The sequence below is a fragment of the Mytilus galloprovincialis genome, chromosome 6, assembly GCF_965363235.1.
Source record: "Mytilus galloprovincialis chromosome 6, xbMytGall1.hap1.1, whole genome shotgun sequence".
NCBI lineage: Eukaryota > Metazoa > Mollusca > Bivalvia > Mytilida > Mytilidae > Mytilus > Mytilus galloprovincialis.
The window spans coordinates 78,865,941-78,888,193 of NC_134843.1; the positions used below are offsets into that span (position 1 = coordinate 78,865,941).

The following is a 22,253-nucleotide window of genomic DNA, read 5'->3' on the forward strand; positions in this document are numbered from 1 at the left end:
AAAATGGGAATGCTTTAACATCTAAAGAAATAAAAAGTCATTTACAATGAAGATTATCTTTCTCATATGTCAACTTCTAGAATAAGAAATTAAAAATTCTTACCTTCATAGACAATAATTTATGTTGTTTCATTCACTTTTTCTATTAAACCAATGTAGAGAACCATTCCTATATATTATCCATGTTGGACATATACTTTGGTGAGTGTGTAATGATAGTCCAGTAACCAACATATAGCGATCCTACATTTAAATGCCAGGGTCATCAAAAATTTAGGTCCAGTCTCTAGTGAAATATTTTTGACATCATTTAATGAGGTTTTTTTATTATCAAAAACAGTATCCAGAGTACTTTATTTTCATCATTATTTTATGTATTTCACTGATAAGTGGACTATCATAGTGTTGGATTTTTTTGCAGTAAATGTTTTAAGACAACAATAACTTTATCAAACCTTTTGGGAACTTTTAAAACTTTCCTAAAATCAGAAAATACACAGGGTTCTGTGGAACCCATTCCAAATATTTTTGGTTTAATTTTTAAGCAAAAAATCTTGACATAACAAAAAAAAAAGATTCATTTATCACAGACACAATTTTGTTCTCCTTTCATTGTCTAAATGTGGCTTTCTACCAGATTTATCTCCCCTGGTTATAGACCATATGAGCTTTTCACTAAGTATCCAGGTTAAGTTCGTTAACTTTTCAAAATTTTATCTTGGAAATCATTGAACTGAATGAAACAAAGTATAAATTAGAAAATATGCAAACAAGACAAATCTCCATCCAAGTCACAATGTATAAAAAATTCACAATTATACAGCCTTCAACTCAAATCTTGGTTTACACTGAACAGAAAGCTATAATGGGCCCCAACATGACTTGTGTAAAAGAATTTACACAGAAAAACAAATGGTCTAATCTATATAACAAACCAGAAATGTGAAACACTTATGAACCATATCGACAAATTTACAACCACTGAACAACAAGCTCCTATCTGAACAACAAGCTCCTATGTTTGCTATGAACTACTTTCGAGAACCTATATTTACAATTTGGGCAAAATAAATTCAGGCTCTAGTTATTCTCATGATTATATCTAGGTAAGTAGGAACGGCTTACCCCTTCAGGAGCACCTGAGTTCACACCTGAATTTTGTCTCACCTGCAACTATAGCTAAAGGAAATAAGATGTTTGGATTTCTATCAGGTGTCATTATTTGTATTAAGCTTTAAATTTCAAAAGGTAGAAGACCTTGATGCTTCATACCTTGTATGTAGATGTCTTATATGTTATGAAGTTTCTGTCAGTCGTATATATCCATTCTCCTTTACCTCATTTTTCAGGAACTGTTTGAAAAAAAAAAAATTTTGTCGTGTGATAAACTTACTTGTGATGAATATCAGGATAACTATATTTGGTATATGGCATCTTTGCAATGTCAGACAGAGTTCATGAATAAAGGTTTAGTTTTTAAGGTAAAGTCAGTATTTCAGATACTACATTTGGGGTATTTATGTATGCAAGGCTGACTGGCAGGTTCCTGACCTTGAACTCGTGCATGGTTCATTGGCCAATATAAAGTTTTTTTGCTATGTCTGTTTCTAAAATACTTTTAAAAACTTCATTTGGTGTATGGAAATGTTGTAAAGTTCACATGTCTGTCTGGCAGGGTTTATCTGACCTTGACTTCTTTTTACGGTACATTAGGCCAATTAAAATTAATTGCTAGATTTTCATCCCCGCCCGCCCCTCTGAAATCGTCCCGCCCCGATTTTTTTTATTTAACAAAAATACGATATCCGGATTTTGGTCATGTCCGTTACCAGGAACCATCGATAATTTCGTTTCATTCGAAACTTCCTGTTTCAAATTTCTTTTTTGTATTTCTTCGCCGGAGTAATCCCATCGAAAATGATTAAGTCGAAATATTCTGCTGCTCTATGATGACAACATCATCTACCGAGAATAGAGATTGATAACGAGAAGGGAATGAAATATTCGAGTTACGAGTAAAACGCCTTGTCCTTGAACGCAAATTGCGGTAGTCACCGGTAGTCACAAGTGAATCGAAAATCGTGTTTTTTTCTTTATTTATACAATGACTTTGTGTCAGGAAATTTGGACTGTGAATGATATCCAAAGCGCAAGAATCGTAGAACAAATTGGTACAAAAACATGACTGGATTAAAGAAATTGACACAAGCACAAACTTGTTTGAATTATGACCGTATATTGGGGAAAAAATGTCGACAAACACGCATTTTAATTAAACAAGCCATTCTATTCACCCATGGCTTTTGTTTTTGTTGACAAACAGCAAACACCCTCTGTTACTGTCCCTACCATCAATTTAGTCTTTAAGCCACAACTAATTTTTTGGTTAAGTTCATGTTTTGCATCATAATTTCTTTCAACACTGAGTTTACATTTTATTCTGTACTCGTAATACTTGTGTTGCATACAATTGTACCAAAACATTTAGTTGATTTTATGACGACTACAAACCATTGCTTATCAAGCAAAATAAATGTGGTGTAGGTATACTAGTAATCTAACTGAAGACTGAAGAGAGCATTTCTCTTCTTTTTGATGTCTACTATAAATAGGTTTCTAAAGCGGCAATTGCATGTATAACAGTGGTTGCCAATCAGGGATTTTTATTTAAGAGTTTGAAAAATAGTGTAGGATTCCTTATACAACATGTATTATACATTATACAAGCTTGTTTCCCACTAGCATATACCCCGCGGTATGAAAAACTCATGACGAGGGTTTCATATGAAATAAAATTTAAAAAATAAAATCCTCCCACCCGCCCCATTTTTTAAAAAAAATTGGATGAAAATCTACTAATTAATTTTAGTTGGCCTTAGCCAGTGTCAATATTTGATGGTTATGTATGTTTCTCTGATACTTACTAAAAGCATTATGTCAACAATATTTGGACACATGTTTATAACTGCTAACATTGATTTTGTGGCTGATAAATTGACACATAACTCACCAACAATGTGTCCATAGTACACATGTGCCCCACTTGCACGATCATTTTCTAAGTTCAGTGGACTGTGAAATTGGGATAACAAGAGTGCACATGCTGAAACGTCTCGCCTTCTTTACTAATCATTGATATTATGTTGATAGTCCTAAATATAAAGCTTTATTACAACGTATAACTGTCACTAAACTTTACATTAACCAATAAAACTAAACATTGACCAATGCACCATGAAAATGAGGTCAAGGTCAGAAGGTCAGGCAGACATGAACAGCTTACAATTCTTCCATACTTACAAATATAGTTGACCTATTGCTTATAGTATTAGAAAAAAAGACCAACACTCAAAAACTTAACTTTAGACAACTGAACCATGAAAATGAGGTCAAGGTCAGATGACACCTGCCAGCTAGACATCATATGTACACCTTTCAATCATTTTATACACCAAATATAGTAGACCTATTGCATACAGTATAAGAAAAATTTGTAAGGGTTCCGCGGAACCCAGTGTCTCGCCTACTTTTGCTGTTAATCGCAGACTCAACAAAATGAGGAAAAACATCAATAAAAATTTCCCTCTCGATACTGTCTTTTGATTGAAAGAAGCTTCCAAGTTTGGTAAAAAATCCAGGATAGTTTATAAATCTAATAAATGTTGTATAAACTTTAACTGCAGACTGTATGTAATGTTAACTGCAAGAAAAACTAAGTCCATTGATAAGTAAAATACGGAAAAAGTGAATTTTTTTTTTACAAAATTTAATTCTGAATAATATCTTATGATCAGAAACAAGCTTCTGTCTAAGTTTGGTAGAAATCCAGGATAGTTTAAGAACATTATAAAAATTTTAAAAACTTAAACCACAGAGTGAATGTTTTGTTTCTGGCAAAAAAACTAAGTCCATTTATAAGTAAAATACGGAAAAGTGGAAATTTATTTTTACAAAATTTTCTTCTTGATACTATCTTATGATTATAAACAAGCTTCTGTCCAAGTTTGGTACAAATCAAGGATAGTTTATGAAAGTTATTAAAATTTTAAAAACTTTAACCACAGAGTGAATGTAATGTTTCCTCGCAGAAAAACAAAGTCCATTTATAAGTAAAATACGGAAAAAATGGAATTTTATTTTTACAAAATTTACTTCTGGATACTTTCTTATGATCATAAACAAGCTTCTGTCCAAGTTTGGTAGAAATTCAGTATAGTTTAAGAAAACTTTAACCACAGAGTGAATATTTGTGGACGCCGCCGCCGCCGCCGCCGACGACGACGGAATGTAGGATCGCTTAGTCTCGCTTTTTCGACTAAAGTCGAAGGCTCGACAAAAACTGACCAAAACACAAATACTTAACTATAACCACTGAAGCATGAAAATGAGGTCAAGATCAGATGACACCTGCCAGTAGGACATGTACACTTTGAACTCCTTCCATACACCGAATATACAAGACCTATTGCTGATAGTATCTGAAATATGGACTTGACCACCAAAACCTAACCTTGTTCACTGATCCAGGAAATGAGGTCGAGGTCAAGTGAAAACTGTCTGACTGGCATGAGGACCTTGCAAGGTATGTACATACAAAATATAGTTATCCTATTACTTATAATAGGGCCAGAATTTTTTAATTTGTTGGTTTACGGATCCGCCGACCCGATTTTGCCGATTTCCAGAATAAAAATAAAATTGACTTTCATGCTTTTTTATTCCCGCCGACCTTAACAAATGCATTATCCCTGGAAAATAATTAAACAATCTTTTTTTTTTATGAAATGAAATGCTTTAATCACTAACAAAATTGATAACACTTTCTGTAGTGAAAAAATAAAACTTCCAGTTTACGTTTCTAAAAATTGACAAATCAATTATAAATGACCTTGAAATGTCGTTTGCGCATATAATTTTGCGAAACGAAACCTGTGTTTAAAACCAACTACACAATGAGTTCGTTTCCCGTATTTGTAATCAGTCCGTAAGATGCATCATCTGATAGAAATAGACTTGTCCAAATGTACACAGGTGGAAGACATCAAGTTAAAGTACTGAATATTAAATAATCATTTTGATTTTTTTTGTTTTATAGATAATAAAAAAATATCGTCCATTTGGATAAAAAAACGGGAATGCATGACAACAGATTAACCCGATATTCTCGTTTTTCCAGTGGACGAGTCTATTTCGTTTTTGACACGTGTGTTGAAACTTATTTTCGTACGACGTTTTTACATTTTTTTTCTTTATCAGTTTTCGTGCTTGAAGATCATACTTCAACAAGTTTTCTGGAGTTGGTAAAGAGCTAGGTGAATCTGTTTTTCTTGTTTAATTTCGTCTTTTCCGTGCATCCCCCCCTTTTTGTACGGAAAATTATTAGAATGTCATGCGATGTTTATGACAGCTGAGCAATACAATTGCATCTAACTAAAATCTAAGAAATGATGAAAAAATAGCACAACAAACATATTGTCAGAAAGGTGAAATATATATTTATTTGCATATTTTTTCTGTCTTGAAAGATATTTTTTTTCTTTTTTTTCCCGACCGACCGACCCGACTTTTTCATGGGGAAAATCCGTAAACCAACAAATTAAAAAACCCTGGCCTAAGAGAGAATTTAACATTACAAAAAATTACAACTTTTTTTTTAAAGGTCAAGGACATTGGACATGTGACTGATGGAAACTTCTTAACATGAGGTATCTATATACAAAGTATGAAGCATCCAGGTCTTCCACCCTCTAAAATACAAAGAAGTTAGCTAACGCCGCCGCTGGATCACTATCCCTATGTCAAGCTTTCTGCGACACTGAGCTGCGACAAAAGTCACAGGCTCAACAAAAACTAAAATTGGCATTAAAATTAGAAAGATCATATTATAGGGAACATGTGTACTAAGTTTCAAGTTGATTGGACTTCAACTTCATCAAAAACTGCCTTGACCAAAAACTTTAACCTGAAGTGGGACAGACAGACAGACATACAGACTAGAAAACATAATGCCTCTCTACTATCGTAGGTGGGGCATACAAATGTATTGCTATCCAATTATGCAAACTTGTGGTCCTACATCCTCAAGCTTTTCTTCAATTGTTTATGCTCTCTTAACACTATCCTCATTGGATGTGTACTGATTCATACTTTGGTCTGGGAAAACATTATAAACTAATTAGTTGTTATTGAATTTGAAAAAGCTTCCAATAACTGTAAATTTCTTGAAATCAGAACTATGTCTAATGTTTTTATACTTGGGATTTTTGTGCTTTCAACTGGCTTTTGCAGTTTATTCTTATGTTGGGCTGTAATACCACTGTCTCAGGATAGCAAAGAGTTTTTTTAATTTCTTATTATAAATCGAGTCCTTGGTTGTTTCACATTTTTCACGTTGAGGCTTTACAGTATGTGTTTTTGATCATTCTTTAAGGTGTATGGGGACCTATAGTTGCTTACATCCATGAAAATTGGGCGCTGATGGATACTTGTCTCATTGGCAATCATACCATACATGTATAAACAAAAAACATTTACAATGCAAATAATTTAAAATAAACATTAAAACATTTAATGATCAACTAATTTATGTTTTAACAATTAAAATTAACATGCAATAGTCAGCAAAAGATAAATATGTTGAGCTGTGGACAATGTCGACACCATTTTTTGTCTGATGGTGGATAACGTTTTCTATTTCACTGAAATCTGAACAAGTGTTTCATATTCTTTGCATATATGAATGGTTCTGCATAAAGAAACAAAAACAGCTTGTCCTTTAATATCGGCGGTTTCAATATTTTAAACCACTGGTTTAAATTTGGAACCTTGTGGAACATTCAAATATTCACAACTGTCATAACTAATCACTGTGTATTAACTTGAATCTTAATTTTTTTCTGTACACTGAAATCACATTCAGAGTCACTACTAGAGGTTTCAGAATCACTCGTATCATTATCATAAGCACCAAGTCCTGGTAAAACTCCAATAATTTTAGCTCTTTGATTCAACAACTGCTCCCTTGCAATAGTATTTATTGCCCCTGTATTGCTAGTGGATTCAGGATCTTTATCTGACAAAATGAGATACATAGTAATGAATTACTAATGATACATGGCAATAGAATAGCTACAGTGAAATAAATATATTTCCATTGCTCCCCATAGCACATGCATGAATTGAATACAGGATTGTTATGATGGAAATAAATGATGATAAACAACATTTAAAGTCATTTGAAACTTTGAAATAAAAAAAAGTTAAGCATGTTTTATATACTTCCATATCTAAGTTTTACCCCCCCCCCCCACCCCCAAGAGTAACTAAGGAATAGAAATATGGTCACTCCCGACTGGCAGTAAAACGATTGCTGAAGTGGGGCATCCATTTGGCTGTGCGGGATGTATAAAGTTTGCAGTCACATCCAGTCAGATTGGGGACGTTAAATCTGATGCCTCGTGTAAAGAGAGTGCCATGCTCTTTGCACGTAAAGAACCCTTGCAACAACTCTTTGAGGGATCCGTAGGTGGCCTGTTGCAAGGCAAAATTTCTATCCCTATCCAATATATCCTCATTTTCCAGTGGCAGTCCAAATTTCCCAACCATCTTCCCAGATGGCCTCTATTATTTCAAGACCTACCTATAGTATTTATTGTGAATTTGTTCCTGTCCTGAATATGCATGAAATATTTGTCACTGGACGTTAAACAACCAACAATCAATCAATCTAAGTTTTACTGTAAAAGAAATGAGCGTGAACTTGTTCGAAAAAAAAACAACAACCCTTTATATTATCAAATCTCCATATAAATGTACAAAAAATGAATTATTGGCTTCCCAATAATTGATAATACATTGTGGATGTGTAAATAATATAAAAACAAGAATGTGTCCCCAGTACACGAATGCCCCATCTGCACTGTCACATCTATGTCTAGAATGTACAAAAAATGAATTATTGGCTTCCCAATAATTGATAATACATTGTGGATGTGTAAATAATATAAAAACAAGAATGTGTCCCCAGTACACGAATGCCCCATCTGCACTGTCACATCTATGTCTAGTGGACCGTAACTAGAGGCTCTCAAGAGCATGTGTCGCTCACCTTGGTCTATGTGCATATTAAACAATGGATACAGATAAATTCATGACAAAATTGTGTTTTGGTGATCATGATGTGTTTGTGGATCTTAATTTACTGGACATTCTTCTTGCTACAATTATCTCTATCTATAATGAACTTGGTCCAGTAATAACAGTGGAAAATATATTCTAAAAATTTACAAAAATTTATGAAAATTGTTAAAAATTGAATATAAAGGGCAATAACTCCTTAATGGGTCGACTGACCATTTTGGTCATGTTGACTTATTTGTAGATCTTACTTTGCTGAACATTATTGCTGTTTACAGTTTATCTCTATCTATAATAATATTCAAGATAATAAGCAAAAACTGCAAAATTTCCTTAAAATTACCAATTCAGGGGCAGCAACCCCTTTTTTTTTCGACCAAAAACTTTAACCTGAAGCAGGACAGATGGACGGACCCACAAACCAGAAAACATAATGCCCATAAATGGAGCATAAAAAGTGCATACAAGACTTAGTTTAGTATATATATATAGAAATAGGAAGATGTGGTATGAGTGCCAATGAGACAACAATGCATGCATTGGTTCAATAATTTCAATAATATTAAAATTTCAAGAAACTCGTTTCATATGACTTAAACCATTGTGAAAACCGTATTTAAATAAATTGTTTAAACAGTTAAATGGTTTAAATATCGTTAATTTTTTCTATGAACTTTACCTTTGTTTTATAATACCTTTACACATCTTTATTTTGGTGTAAAATACGTGAATGGCAAGGTCATGGCTTGCTATGTGTAATAGTGAATCAATACTGGAAATTAAGAAATTATTGTGGGGATTTTATTAATGCTAATAATGTGACTGAATTTCACAATAAAAAGAACTTGTTTTCGATAAACTAAATATCTACTATTGCAAATTTGTCCTTTTTTGAAAAATCACAATAATAAATGCAGTAGTCTAATTATCTGTTATCAAAATTAAAATATTATTGAGGAAATTGCAATTCCTAAAGTGCCAAGAAAATTTTGCATCATTGCCATGTTATGATATCAATATTGAGATAAATTACATTCAATACCTGTGGTATTAATGTTATGCAACAGAACTATGCACCTAAAAAAAGAGGTCACGGATGTTTTGTGTTGAAATCTTTCCACATGAAGTCATTATGCTTGTATAGGGTGAATAGGAATTTTTATAGAAGCATACAGATAATTCAGTGTTCCATTATAATATTGCACAATAACTATTATTAATGTAAATGTGCATTATTAAACTGACTTTTACAAATGAAAAGATAGCAGCAATGTATTTGAGCGAACATTAAAGATATTCTGTTATCATCTGTTGATCTTAGGAAAGTAAACAATGACAGGCCTTCTATAGCTTACTATGCAATATTGGTTTTTCTCATTGTTGAAAGCCGTATGGTGAGCAATAATTGCTTATAATTATACCCATGCAATTTGAATTCTGGTGGATAGTGGTTTCATTGGCAATAATACCACAGCTCATTTTTATATCAATTTTGATTAAATGTGAAACATGATCATGATAAGTGTTTAAGGTGGTACCTAACACTACAGGGAGATAACTCTGTAAAGTCAGCTAAACGTTTTAATTACGTTGTGTTGTATAGGGAATATTAAGCTACTTAATGATCTAAATTGGTGTTTGTCAAACTGCTATATAACCAGTGTATTTTTTCTGATAAAACGGTTGGTTCAAAATTTTAGAAATTTTTATATTTTTGTTAAAGGGTTAAAGTATTAATACTTTGTCAAAATTTAATTAAAATTAAACGAGCCAAATTAATTTTAGTGAAAGTGTTAGGTACCACCTTAAGTGTTTACTTCATTTATATCTGCACCTGTAACTCTATAAGTACCGGTTACTTATTTCATCAAATGAGATATAGACATGATAGATTTAAAAATAATTTATTTTTTAGCCTATGTGACACCGATACTGTAGCTTGGTCTAAATAATACTTACTGTCGATGCTTTTTCTTTTGTTACTATCTTCATTTTCACTTGTTCTGTAAAACATAATAATACTTTAATATTTATATCATTTTCTGTCTACAGTATGTTCTAACTGAAATAAGCTGTATTTTATCATTAATTTATAATCACAGTTTTCAACAGTACTATCAGGAACTAATACAAAACAAAATAAATACAGGCAAAAATTTTATAGACAGCATTGGTTTTTTAAAGGTTTCTAATTGTATAAAATAACACAATTATTTGTGTATGTGTAAAACAATTCACATCATATTTTATACATTTTGAAATCCAATATACCGTTACCAGTAAATATAATTCATTGTATGACCACATGCATCTAATCTACTGTTTTCAGTGTTCATTGGAGAATATAAGTTTTCTAAAATGATTTTGTCTCAACATTATGCATATTAAAGCAAATAAAATATGTTTAAACTATTTTTTTAACAGGCTGCAATTTTGTTTGGAAAAAAATAACAAGTAAAGCACTCCTATCTCTTTTCTAAATAAAAATGACAGATTCCAAATAAGAAAGTTGAAAAGTTCCCAAAATTATGTTTAACAAAATCAACACCAATGAAGTTCTGTTTTGGAATACATGTTATACTTATATAAGTAAACACTTTTTGACAAAAAATAGATCTATTCACATTATATTTTTTAAATAAAGACCACCTTAAAACAAGAGTGCACACGCTGAAATGTCTCGCCTTCTATACTAATCATTGATATTATGTTGATAGTCCTAAGTATAAAGCTAAGCTTTAATACAACTGTCACATAAACTTAACATTAACCAAGATAACTAAACAAAGACCAATGAACCTTGAAAATGAGGTCAAGGTCAGATGAACCATGCCAGGCAGACATAATTGAAGACATTGAAGACCCATTGGTTGCCTTCGGCTGTTGTTTGCTCTATGGTCGGGTGGTTGTCGCTTTGACATATTCACCATTTCCTTTCTCAATTTTATGTACAGCTAACAATGCTTCTATACAACATATATAGTTGACCTATTACTTATAGTTTAAGAAAAATAGACCAAAACACAAAAACTTAACACTGTGCAATGAACCGTGAAAATGAGGTCACGGTCAAATAAAACCTGCGCGACTGACATAAAGATCATAAAATATTTCCATACACCAAATATAGATGACCTATGGCATATAGTATTAGATAAAAAGACCAAAACTCAAAAACTTAACTTTGACCACTGAACCATGAAAATGAGGTCAAGGTCACATGACATCTGCCCGCTAGATAGGTACACCTTACAATCATTCCATACAACAAATATAGTAGACCTATTGCATATAGTATGAGAAAAACAGACCAAAACATAAAAACTTAACTATAACCACTGAACCATGAAAATGAGGTCAAGGTCAGATGACACCTGCCAGTTGGACATGTACGCCTTACAGTCCTTCCATACACCGAATATACTAGCCCTATTGCTTGTAGTATCTGAGATATGGACTTGACCACCAAAACTTAACCTTGTTCACTGATTCATGAAATGAGGTCGAGGTCAAGTGAAAACTGTCAAGGTACGCACATATCAAATATAGTTATCCTATTACTTATAATAAGAGAGAATTCAACATTACAAAAAATCTGAACTTTTTTTTCAAGTGGTCACTGAACCATGAAAATGAGGTCAAGGACATTGGACATGTGACTGACGGAAACTTCGTAACATGAGGCATCTATATACAAAGTATGAAGCATCCAGGTCTTCCACCTTCTAAAATATAAAGCTTTTAAGAAGTTAGCTAACACCGCCGCCGCCGGATCACTATCCCTATGTCGAGCTTTCTGCAACAAAAGTTGCAGGCTCGACAAAAATGTTGCTATCATAACAAAATTGACAGACATTTTGACGGAAAAATCTTGATATTTTCAGTATTTTCAAGGTTTGGATGTATATCTTGATTTAATATGAAAGGCAAATTGGAATAAAACATTTCTGAACATCTGCACCAATAAAAAAGGAATTGGAATAACTTTTAAAAGGGATTATCTTGGAGTTGCTAACATAAAATTTGACAGACATGAACAATGCTGCTAACATAAGATTTGACAGAAATTAAGTTGTTGCTGACATAAAAATTGACGGACTTTATTGTTGCTAACATAATATTTGACGGACTTTTTTGTTGCTAACATAACATTTGACAGACTTTTTTGTCGCTAACATAATATTTGACGGACTTTTTTGTTGCTAACATAAAATTTGACGGACATTATTGTTGCTAACATAAAATTTGACGGACTAAATAGTGTTGCTAACATAAGATGTTGACGGACTTGTTGCTAACATAAGATTGTGCTGACATAAATAAATTTGACGGACAATATATATTTGAGATTTTTAACCAACATTGGAGATCTTATCCTGGTTGAAAGTCATATTAAGAACTCCTGCAAAATACCGCTGCCTGAAATTTAAAAAGATTTTAACCCAGGACAGATAACTCTAATTTGTAGCACATCCAAATGTTGCTAACATAAAATGAAAAGTTTGACAGAAATTATGTTAGCAACAGATTTGATAAAACTATTGATTAAATAAAGTAAATTGAAAGATCCAAAATGTGTATGTATAATGTACATTATGAAATACAATTTTAACAGGCTTATATAAGTACCTACAATGATGTGGCAAGATTTTATGAACCTGTTGCTATCATAACATTTATTGACAGACGAGCATCTAATAAGTAAGGTATTTGAAATTGAAAAAAATACATATCACAGATGTTTTTAACAAAAGAAAAGCAAAAGATTTGGAAACAGAGATGTTTGAATAATCAGACTACACTAATAAAAACCATTATACCAGTGTCAACTTAAAGCCTCGTAAAACATGAACCTTGTGTCAAAAAATGGGAAGTAATTTCCGTCAAACATTTCACATTTTTCAACTTGTTGTGATCATTTCTACTTTTAATGGAAACAATCATATCCAATAATTTGTTTGCTTGCTTTATATAACATTACTATTCAATAAAACATTCACATATTATCATTCAAATAACAGTTAGTATTATTTTTCTTAATTTGTTCTTTTTGACGGAAATTTTCTTTTCTTTTTGGAATCTGCCAAATGCTTATTTATGGCACCCTCCTCCTTCTTCTTCATTGTCTTAATTGGCCTCATTCTTTTATGAAAATTAATAGTAATTTTTATTATCGCTAAAGAATTTATACCCCTTTCTCTTGACGGCTCCCGCCAGAAGTGCTGTTTGTGATCTTTTGTTAGTTTGTACTGCAGGTTTGGTCGACTTTTTCTCCTGTGATGACGACTGTTGTACTGCTGATACTGAAGATTCCTGTAAAACAATACAACTGATTATCATATCTAGCAAAAATACAGAACGAAATTTCATTGAGACCTTTGTATGTGTAGAGGCATCTATGAAAAATTTAATTTCCTATCAGAATTTAAGGCAAACCTGTTTACATTTTAACTTCTACTTCTTTAAAATACTTTAAAAGGAAGTTGTATTTACTGCTTCTTGTTTTCTAAATACATTTTTTTTTCATTGAAAATGTAAATTTAGTAATTTTTGCAAATAACCAGTTAGATTATCTCCCCTGAGCAATTTTTAACCAACTTATCTCCTCCTGACCAATTGTCTCATGCATAGTCAGTATTTAGAATATATTGTGTATAAATGTTGAAAAATATATTTTAATATAAAAGAATTAAGAATTTTTTAAACCAATATCATTTCCCAGAAATAATATTAAATTCTACTTACAAATTATACCAGGTGCTCCGCAGGGTGCAGCTTTATACGACCGCAGAGGTCGAACCCTGAACAGTTGGGGCAAGTATGGACAAAACATTCAAGCGTGATACAGCTCTGAATTTGGATTGTGATCAAATTTTTGACATTATATGGGTTTTTTACACAAAACAAATGTCAAGATTTTACAAATCAATTAAAGATTTCTTCTTCAAACTTATTTAAATCTAAAATTAAATAGTTGGCACAGCATAGGTTTCTGACACAGAATGAATGTGGTCTAATGAACTTGAATTCTTTTTTTTGCCTTTGAGCAATTCACTATGCTGTTGAATATTAATCCTCTCAAAAAAATGTTTAAAGAAATTTTCTTTATATTTATGAAATCTGAAATTAATGAGAAAAATTTAACCCCCCCCCCCCCCCCCCGCCCATTTTTTTCACATCCCCCTTTCCCTTTTTCCAAAACTGATATCAATTCAAATTTCTAATGGAGTTTGCAACAATAACTACTCTTTTAAATACATCATAAAATATTAAAATGTAAAATAAAGTGCTTGTTATCACTGAATGGTAAAGATTGGTTGGTAGTAAAAGTGAATATACATTGTATATTGTATAAAACAATGATTTAAGTTGATTCAACTACTATTCTGAACAAAGAAAGATAACTCCAATTGAAAATTTCTTGCTATTGCACAATATTGTGCAATTAGATATTTCTTGCTATTGCGCAATACTGTGCAATTGAAAATATTTGCTATTGCACAATACTGTGCAATTGAAGATTTCTTGCTATTGTGCAATACTGTGCAATTGAAAATTTCTTGCTATTGCACAATACTGTGCAATTGAAGATTTCTTGCTATTGCTGAATACTGTGCAATTGAAAATTTCTTGCTATTGCACAATACTTAATATAATAATTTTGGATCCTGATTTGAACCAACTTGAAAACTGGGTCCATATAAATCAAAAATCTAAGTACATGTTTAGATTCAGCATATCAAAAAAGCCCAAGAATTCATTTTTTGTTAAAATCAAACTTAGTTTAATTTTGGACCCTTTGGACTTTAATGTAGACCAATTTGAAAACGGGACCAAAAAATTAAGAATCTACATACACAGTTAGATTTGGCATATCAAAGAACCCCAATTATTCAATTTTTGATGAAATCAAACAAAGTTTAATTTTGGACCCCGATCTGGACCAACTTGAAAACTGGACCAAAAATCAAAAATCTAAGTACATTTTTATATTCAGCATATCAAAGAACCCCAAGGATTCAATTTTTGTTAAAATCAAACTAAGTTTAATTTTGAACCCTTTGGACCTTAATGTAGACCAATTTGAAAACGGGACCAAAACTTAAGAATCTACATACACAGTTAGATTCGGCATATCAAAGAACCCCAATTATTCAATTTTTGATGAAATCAAACAAAGTTCAATTTGGACCCTTTGGGCCCCTTATTCTTAAACTGTTGGGACCAAAACTCCCAAAATCAAACCCAACCTTCTTTTTATGGTCATAAACCTTGTGTTTAAATTTCATAGATTTCTATTTACTTATACTAAAGTTATGGTGTGAAAACCAAGAATAATGCTTATTTGGACCCCTTTTTGGCCCCTAATTCCTAAACTGTTGGGACCTCAACTCCCAAAATCAATCCCAACCTTCCTTTTGTGGTCATAAACCTTGTGTTTACATTTCATTGATTTCTATTTACTTATACTAAAGTTATTGTGCGAAAACCAAGAATAATGCTTATTTGGGCCCTTTTTTGGCCCCTAATTCCTAAACTGTTGAAAACTTGAAACCAAACATCCCAAAATCAATCCCAACCTTCCTTTTGTGGTCATAAACCTTGTGTCAAAATTTCATAGAAATCTATTTACTTAAACTAAAGTTATAGTGCGAAAACCAAGAAAATGCTTATTTGGGCCCTTTTTGGCCCCTTATTCCTAAAATATTGGGACCAAAACTTCCAAAATCAATCCCAACCTTCCTTTTGTGGTCATAAACCTTGTGTTAAAATTTCATAGATTTCTATTCACTTTTACTAAAGTTAGAGTGCGAAAACTAAAAGTATTCGGACGACGCTGACGCAGACGACGACGCCAACATCATACCAATATACGACCAAAAAATTTTCAATTTTTGCGGTCGTATAATAATAAAACCATGAATACAATGTCAATTCAGAAAATTTTTCAATGAGTTTGTTATTTTGAAAATTGTGAGGAATAGGCTATATTATGTACAAATGATGTATAAATGTTTATATTTTATATGAATTTACTGACAATTCAAAAGTAAAACTGAATTATTACTCTTTGTATTTAACCTTTTAGATAAAATTACCACAAATCTATTAAAGGGGCACTAGCGGTCAAATTCATGGTCACCGATTTGACTCAAATTTTCATATTTGATTTATAACAATGTAAAACATTTATCCAAACTATCAAAAGTCTAAAAAAAAACAGTTTACAGAGCATGGGGTAGATAATATATAGGTTCGTTTTGTGTGTATTTTAGTCCAGACACCATCTAATTAACTATCAATTTGACCTCAGATGACCATATAAGCGATGTAAACATAAATAAGGATATGAATAGATAAACCAACATATAGGTCTGTTTGATTTTATTTTATAGATTAAAAATAGATGTTTCTCATTGCTTTAAACCGTACAAGAATGATTTTATGTGCATCGAATTAGTAATCAAATGATTTACTGTAGTTTCACTTTCATTGTTGACGTTCTTTTTCTTTAAATAACCAGTACACGTACAATGCATGCGTTGTCAATCTCTGCTAGGGGTTAAATTGAAATTCACATGAATACGGATTTAAAGAGGCCGACTCATTCACTTGCAAGTGAATAACTAATTATCAATGTTTCTTAGCGTAATTTGACAAAATTGAAGCTTTTTGGTTGCAAAAAGCGAATTGTTATTTCACTATTTCACTTTCATTATTGATTGAACAAAAAAGATCAAACTTCAGATTTTTTATATATCTCGTAGCTAGTGCCCCTTTAAATAACTGGACCAATTATAAGTATTTAAATATGAAAGGGGTCAGCTTTTTGTCTGTACAGAGAGATTGATCCACTGTTTTATATAATCTTATTGACAAGAATATCACACATATCTAGTGTAAGTTTAAAGCAGTAAAAAAATATCTTTTGTCTGACAGTAAATTGCATTTCTGCACTTTATGTAAGTTGTGTTGCAGCACTTACTCTCATACTGTAAATTCAAAAATTAATGCGTGCATGTTTTATTGCGAGATTGTCATTTTGGACATAATGCGATTTCAATTTGTGCGATACATGTATTGAGAAAATTCCTGTTTATCTAAATATGGAAATTTCAAAATGCGAGTTTAAATTATTACAATTATAACCCTGTGGCATTTTTCACAATAATAAAAATATTGCAATAAATATAAATAAGCTGTTGTAAAAGAGATACGTCTGTCATCAGAAAATTCAGAAAAAGACAATCTGATGAAAAGCAACATTGTCTATTAATACAAAGTTGCTGGACCAGAACATAGAGGGCAGCACATGAAAATGATCTTCAAACTGAGAAGTACTGATAGTAATGCAACTTTATAGAAAATATCATTGATTTATCACACGTTTTTCCATCAAACGTCTTAAGCGGAAAGCCTAAAAATTGTTGAGGCCAACAATGACAATGATTCTGCTTCAAGAAAAAGCCACACCTATGTCGTGCCTTATGCTTCTATTGTCACAGAGGGAACAAACAGTGCTGAAAATGGATTCTATAGATACTGTTATACAAACCTTTATTTCTTTGAATAAAGACTTCTCTTCATCAGATCTAGCCTTTTCTATTTCCAATTGTTTGTTTGATACAAATTCTAAAAAATGAGCCTCATCTTCATTTAACCCCTTTACACTGTTTTCTGTGTAGAAAAAAAATCATTTTTAACAAATTTAAACTTTTTCTAATACAAAAAAAAAAGATTTTACAAAACATGGTTAATTTATTATAATAACCTCAAGGTCTTTATATGTGTAAAGTATCCAAATAAATCACTTTAAAATCAGCATTTTTAGTTGTAGCAAAACTTCAGTGTTTTGGCTAGGTTATTATGTTAAAAATAGAGGTAAATTGTACTGCTATTCTTTAATTTGTCACCATGATGTGAACATAAACCACACTCTTCATTCTCCTCTTATTATTTTAATTCACTACTGTGTATCTATCATAGTTACTGTAAAAGAAATTTGACAAGCAGCAAACAATATTAAACTAGTTATAAAATGAGTTGTGAAATTTACCAGACTTATAATCATGATAATTGGATGCATAAAATATCAAAACTTTAATGTAATGTTTTCTTCCTTGTATGCAAACACATTTTTTAGTAGTGGTGAATACTGCTGCCATGTTTCACTGAACTTTCATTGGTTGAACAATTAATTTGAGTACATATGCACCATTGTGCACAGAGGTGATTTGAACAATGTTTTAACCACAACTTACTGTTTTCATCATTGTATCAATCAAAAAAGTGAGAATGGCAGTTTTTGGTGGTGATTAACTATTTCCAATGAAAGTACTTAGTTTTTGTCATTTTTTTCTTCTTTTTCAGATGATCTGAATTATTCATGTTATTGTTATTAGGTTTTTATTTTTTGAGATGATATGAATTATTGGAATTTGTCACAATGTTCTTTCTAGATGATCTGATTATTTCAGATAATCTTACTTACTTTTGGTCATTTAGATCTTCTTTTTCAAATGATCTGAATACTATCAGATATCAGATAATTTTACTTAGCAAATGCTTAGTGTATGTTATTTAGCTACTCTTTGATTTCAGATGATCTGAATTATATCAAATTTCAGATGATCTGAATTATATCAGATTTCAGATGATTTGAATTATATCAGATTTCAGATATTCTTAATTATATCAGATTTCAGATAATCTTACTAAGTTTGTGTTGTTCTTCATATTCTTCATCCTTCTTCATCTTCTGTTCCTGAAGTTTGTCATACAAAGACCTGTTATCAGCTTCTGGACATTCTGAAGATTAAGGTCCATTTTTAAGTAATAGCTGCCTTGTTAGTTAATCAACTGATATAATTTTTAACAAGACATCTTGATGACAACTTTGGTCCAGTAGTTCCATAGAATATATAAATAACATTAAAATTTTAAACACTAGGCTATAGATAGTTAATGATGGAAACAAAATAATCTTACACTGAGTCTAAAATAGGTTATCTGAAAAGGGAAGTTTTCATGGTGATGGGGCTGGGGAAATCTATCAATATACGGCTATTGGTACTTTACGGAACGGAACGGAACGGAACGGAATTTCATTTAAGGTATCCAAAGGGGGCATTTATCAAAATTTCGAATAATCTTTAAAACAAAACAAACTTTAGAATTTCTGTGTTTTACGGTTTTCCATATACAAATAACACAAATGTATACTTAATCTCATCTTCACAGGTGAGTAATAATGTATAACATCGGGAAATATTCTGTAGATGAATATGTCGGATTGTCCTGATAAATTATCATGAAATTAACGCATTTGCAAGTCATGCATTATGATATCTAGACTGACCTCACGTCGTCCTTGATTAGAGACAGTGATCAAAATGAATCTGATTTAAACTTTTTAATTTATTTTTCCGTTCCGTTCCGTTCCGCAAAGTACCAATTGCTCTGAGGAATTGGTATTTAACGGAAAAAACGGAAACAGACATCTTTAATGTAATTAAAGCAGTATGATAAAAAAAAAATTGTCTGACACCTCTTTTTGCATGAGTGGTATGTGTTTTAGATAGCATTTTCGACTTGATCAATAATAAAAAATTTAACACAAAGGCAGGTTACACAAAAAGTCTTTCTCCTTCCATCGGTAATTATATTTTAAAAAAGAGGCCTTCCACAGCCCGTTCCGACGATGATTAGAGACAGTGATCAAGTTGAATCTGATGTAAACTTTTTAATTTATTTTTCCATTCCGTTCCGTTCCGCAAAGTACCAATTGCTCTGAGGAATTGGTATTTAACGGAAAAAACGGAAACAGACATCTTTAATGTAATTAAAGCAGTATGATAAAAAAAATTGTCTGACACCTCTTTTTGATCCAGTTGAATCTGATGTAAACTTTTTAATTTATTTTTCCGTTCCGTTCCGTTCCGCAAAGTACCAATTGCTATCTAAAACACATACCACTCATGCAAAAAGAGGTGTCAGACAATTTTTTTTTTTATCATACTGCTTTAATTACATTTAAGATGTCTGTTTCCGTTTTTTCCGTTAAATACCAATTCCTCAGAGCAATTGGTACTTTGCGGAACGGAACGGAACAATAAATTAAAAAGTTTAAATCAGATTCATTTTGATCACTGTCTCTAATCAAGGACGACGTGAGGTCAGTCTAGATATCATAATGCATGACTTGCAAATGCGTTAATTTCATGATAATTTATCAGGACAATCCGACATATTCATCTACAGAATATTTCCCGATGTTATACATTATTACACATTTCACCTGTGAAGATGAGATTAAGTATACATTTGTGTTATTTGTATATGGAAAACCGTAAAACACAGAAATTTTAAAGTTTGTTTTGTTTTAAAGATTTTTCGAAATTTTGATAAATGCCCCCTTTGGATACCTTAAATGAAATTCCGTTCCGTTCCGTAAAGTACCAATAGCCTCAATATACAAGACAGTTACATGGTTACATGTATAACAACACAATAAGGCAATAATAAAAAAGCATTCCTTTTTTTCAATAAGATTATATTTGACAACATAAAAATTAAAATAAAATACCCATAGGATCATCTGGTTTTCGTTTTTGTTCCCATTCTTCTTGTCTTCTTTTCCTTTTATCATCAACTTCAGATTGAGTGATAAACTTGTTTGATAAATCAGCCATTTCAATTCTGAAATAATTCGAGAACACTAAATACGTATCAGTATATGTTTTGGTACATTATATTGCAGCGATATTTTGTTTCTTATCAAAATAAATAAAATTAAAGTTGTATTTTTTTATTTATATGTACATGTACATGAACATTGTATGTTGGAGGAAGTATGAAATATATTTAAAATTTTAGCATCTTATGATTCTAATTAATTAATTATGTAATCACATAGAAGATATTCAACATTTGTTAGGGGTCTTTATTAAAGATACTGGATCGAAGGTTCACAAAATAGATAGTTAAGGTTTTATAAGGGGTAATTATTTATTCATTTCTTTTATTTTTTTTTGTTATTAATTATTTAATTATTTTTCTCTGAAGTGCCACATCATAAATACAAATGTACTTTTGAGTTTTATACAATAGCGACATAAAATTACCAGAGTGATCAAAATTACAGAGCGTTTATATGGGGACGAAGTCCCCTATTACAGTAGAAAATTCAATAAAAAATTTTTTTTTTTTAAAAATCGGGAAAATTTCCCGAATTTTTCATTGTACTAATGAACTCAAAATCGTTCAATTTTTTTTGTCGCGTTTTTTAATTTCCGGAACTGCGCAGAACACATAACTCTACTTCCTTCTTCAGGTCTTGTTGTCGTGAGACTTTGATTAATTAGTCTAGTAAAATATAGGAACTCAAGGAACACAATACCAATATTTCATTTTTAATCATTCTTTGTCTTTGGTATGAATAAACGTTACCTGATGCATTGCGTTTCTTTGTTTACATTGAACATGCATCATAACTTAAATAACGTCACAAGTAAAATCCCTAACAACAGAACCAAAATCGGAAACGTTACGGTATTTCCGTTTCTTTTTTTTTAACAAATATTTTAGCTTAAGTTACAAAAAAATTAATTTAAACAAACTTCGTCCCCATTCACAGGTATAATGCCTGCCTCATAATAGTGTCAAGTTTACACTTCTAAAGACTAAAGACTAATCCATAAAAAAAATAGCTTTTCAAGACGTCACATGACATAATCAGTTGGATAAGTTCTGATCATGTCTTGGTTTCCACTGTTTCTGAATCTAACGTATGAATTGAAAAGTGAGACCGAATCGGCTTAGGACGAAACAACTGTGGCCGAAACGACTATGGCCGATTTGGATCAGGCCTAAATGTGAATCGAACAAAATATCGGTGTACAAACATAGTAATCAGATGAGGCAAAACGGCCTTCGAAAGTAATCTTCTTTCTCTATTACACATACCAGCTATAGGGCAATCTTTCGTTCACAATTAATGATTTATTCTGCTTTCATAAAAGTTTGTTTCTTCAGCAAAATAAATTGTTCTGAGTCAGTTTGTTCCTTTGACAATATTGCAATTATACCATGTTTAAAGCGCTTATAAGACTTTACAA

General features: G+C 31.6%; 1 protein-coding gene across 1 annotated transcript; it reads right to left on the reverse strand.

Moving 5' to 3' along the window:
- Window positions 1-6,554: 6,554 nt before the first annotated feature.
- On the reverse strand, window positions 6,555-22,225 carry LOC143080428 (PSME3-interacting protein-like). The gene is made up of 7 exons (XM_076256272.1): window positions 22,102-22,225; window positions 20,723-20,835; window positions 18,853-18,945; window positions 17,693-17,814; window positions 13,328-13,449; window positions 10,096-10,139; window positions 6,555-7,072 (listed from the first exon to the last, which is right to left on the reverse strand). The coding sequence occupies exons 2-7, from the start codon at window positions 20,826-20,828 to the stop codon at window positions 6,864-6,866; spliced, it is 696 nt and encodes a 231-aa protein (XP_076112387.1). The 5' UTR covers window positions 20,829-20,835; window positions 22,102-22,225; the 3' UTR covers window positions 6,555-6,863.
- Between the last annotated feature and the right edge of the window lie 28 nt (window positions 22,226-22,253).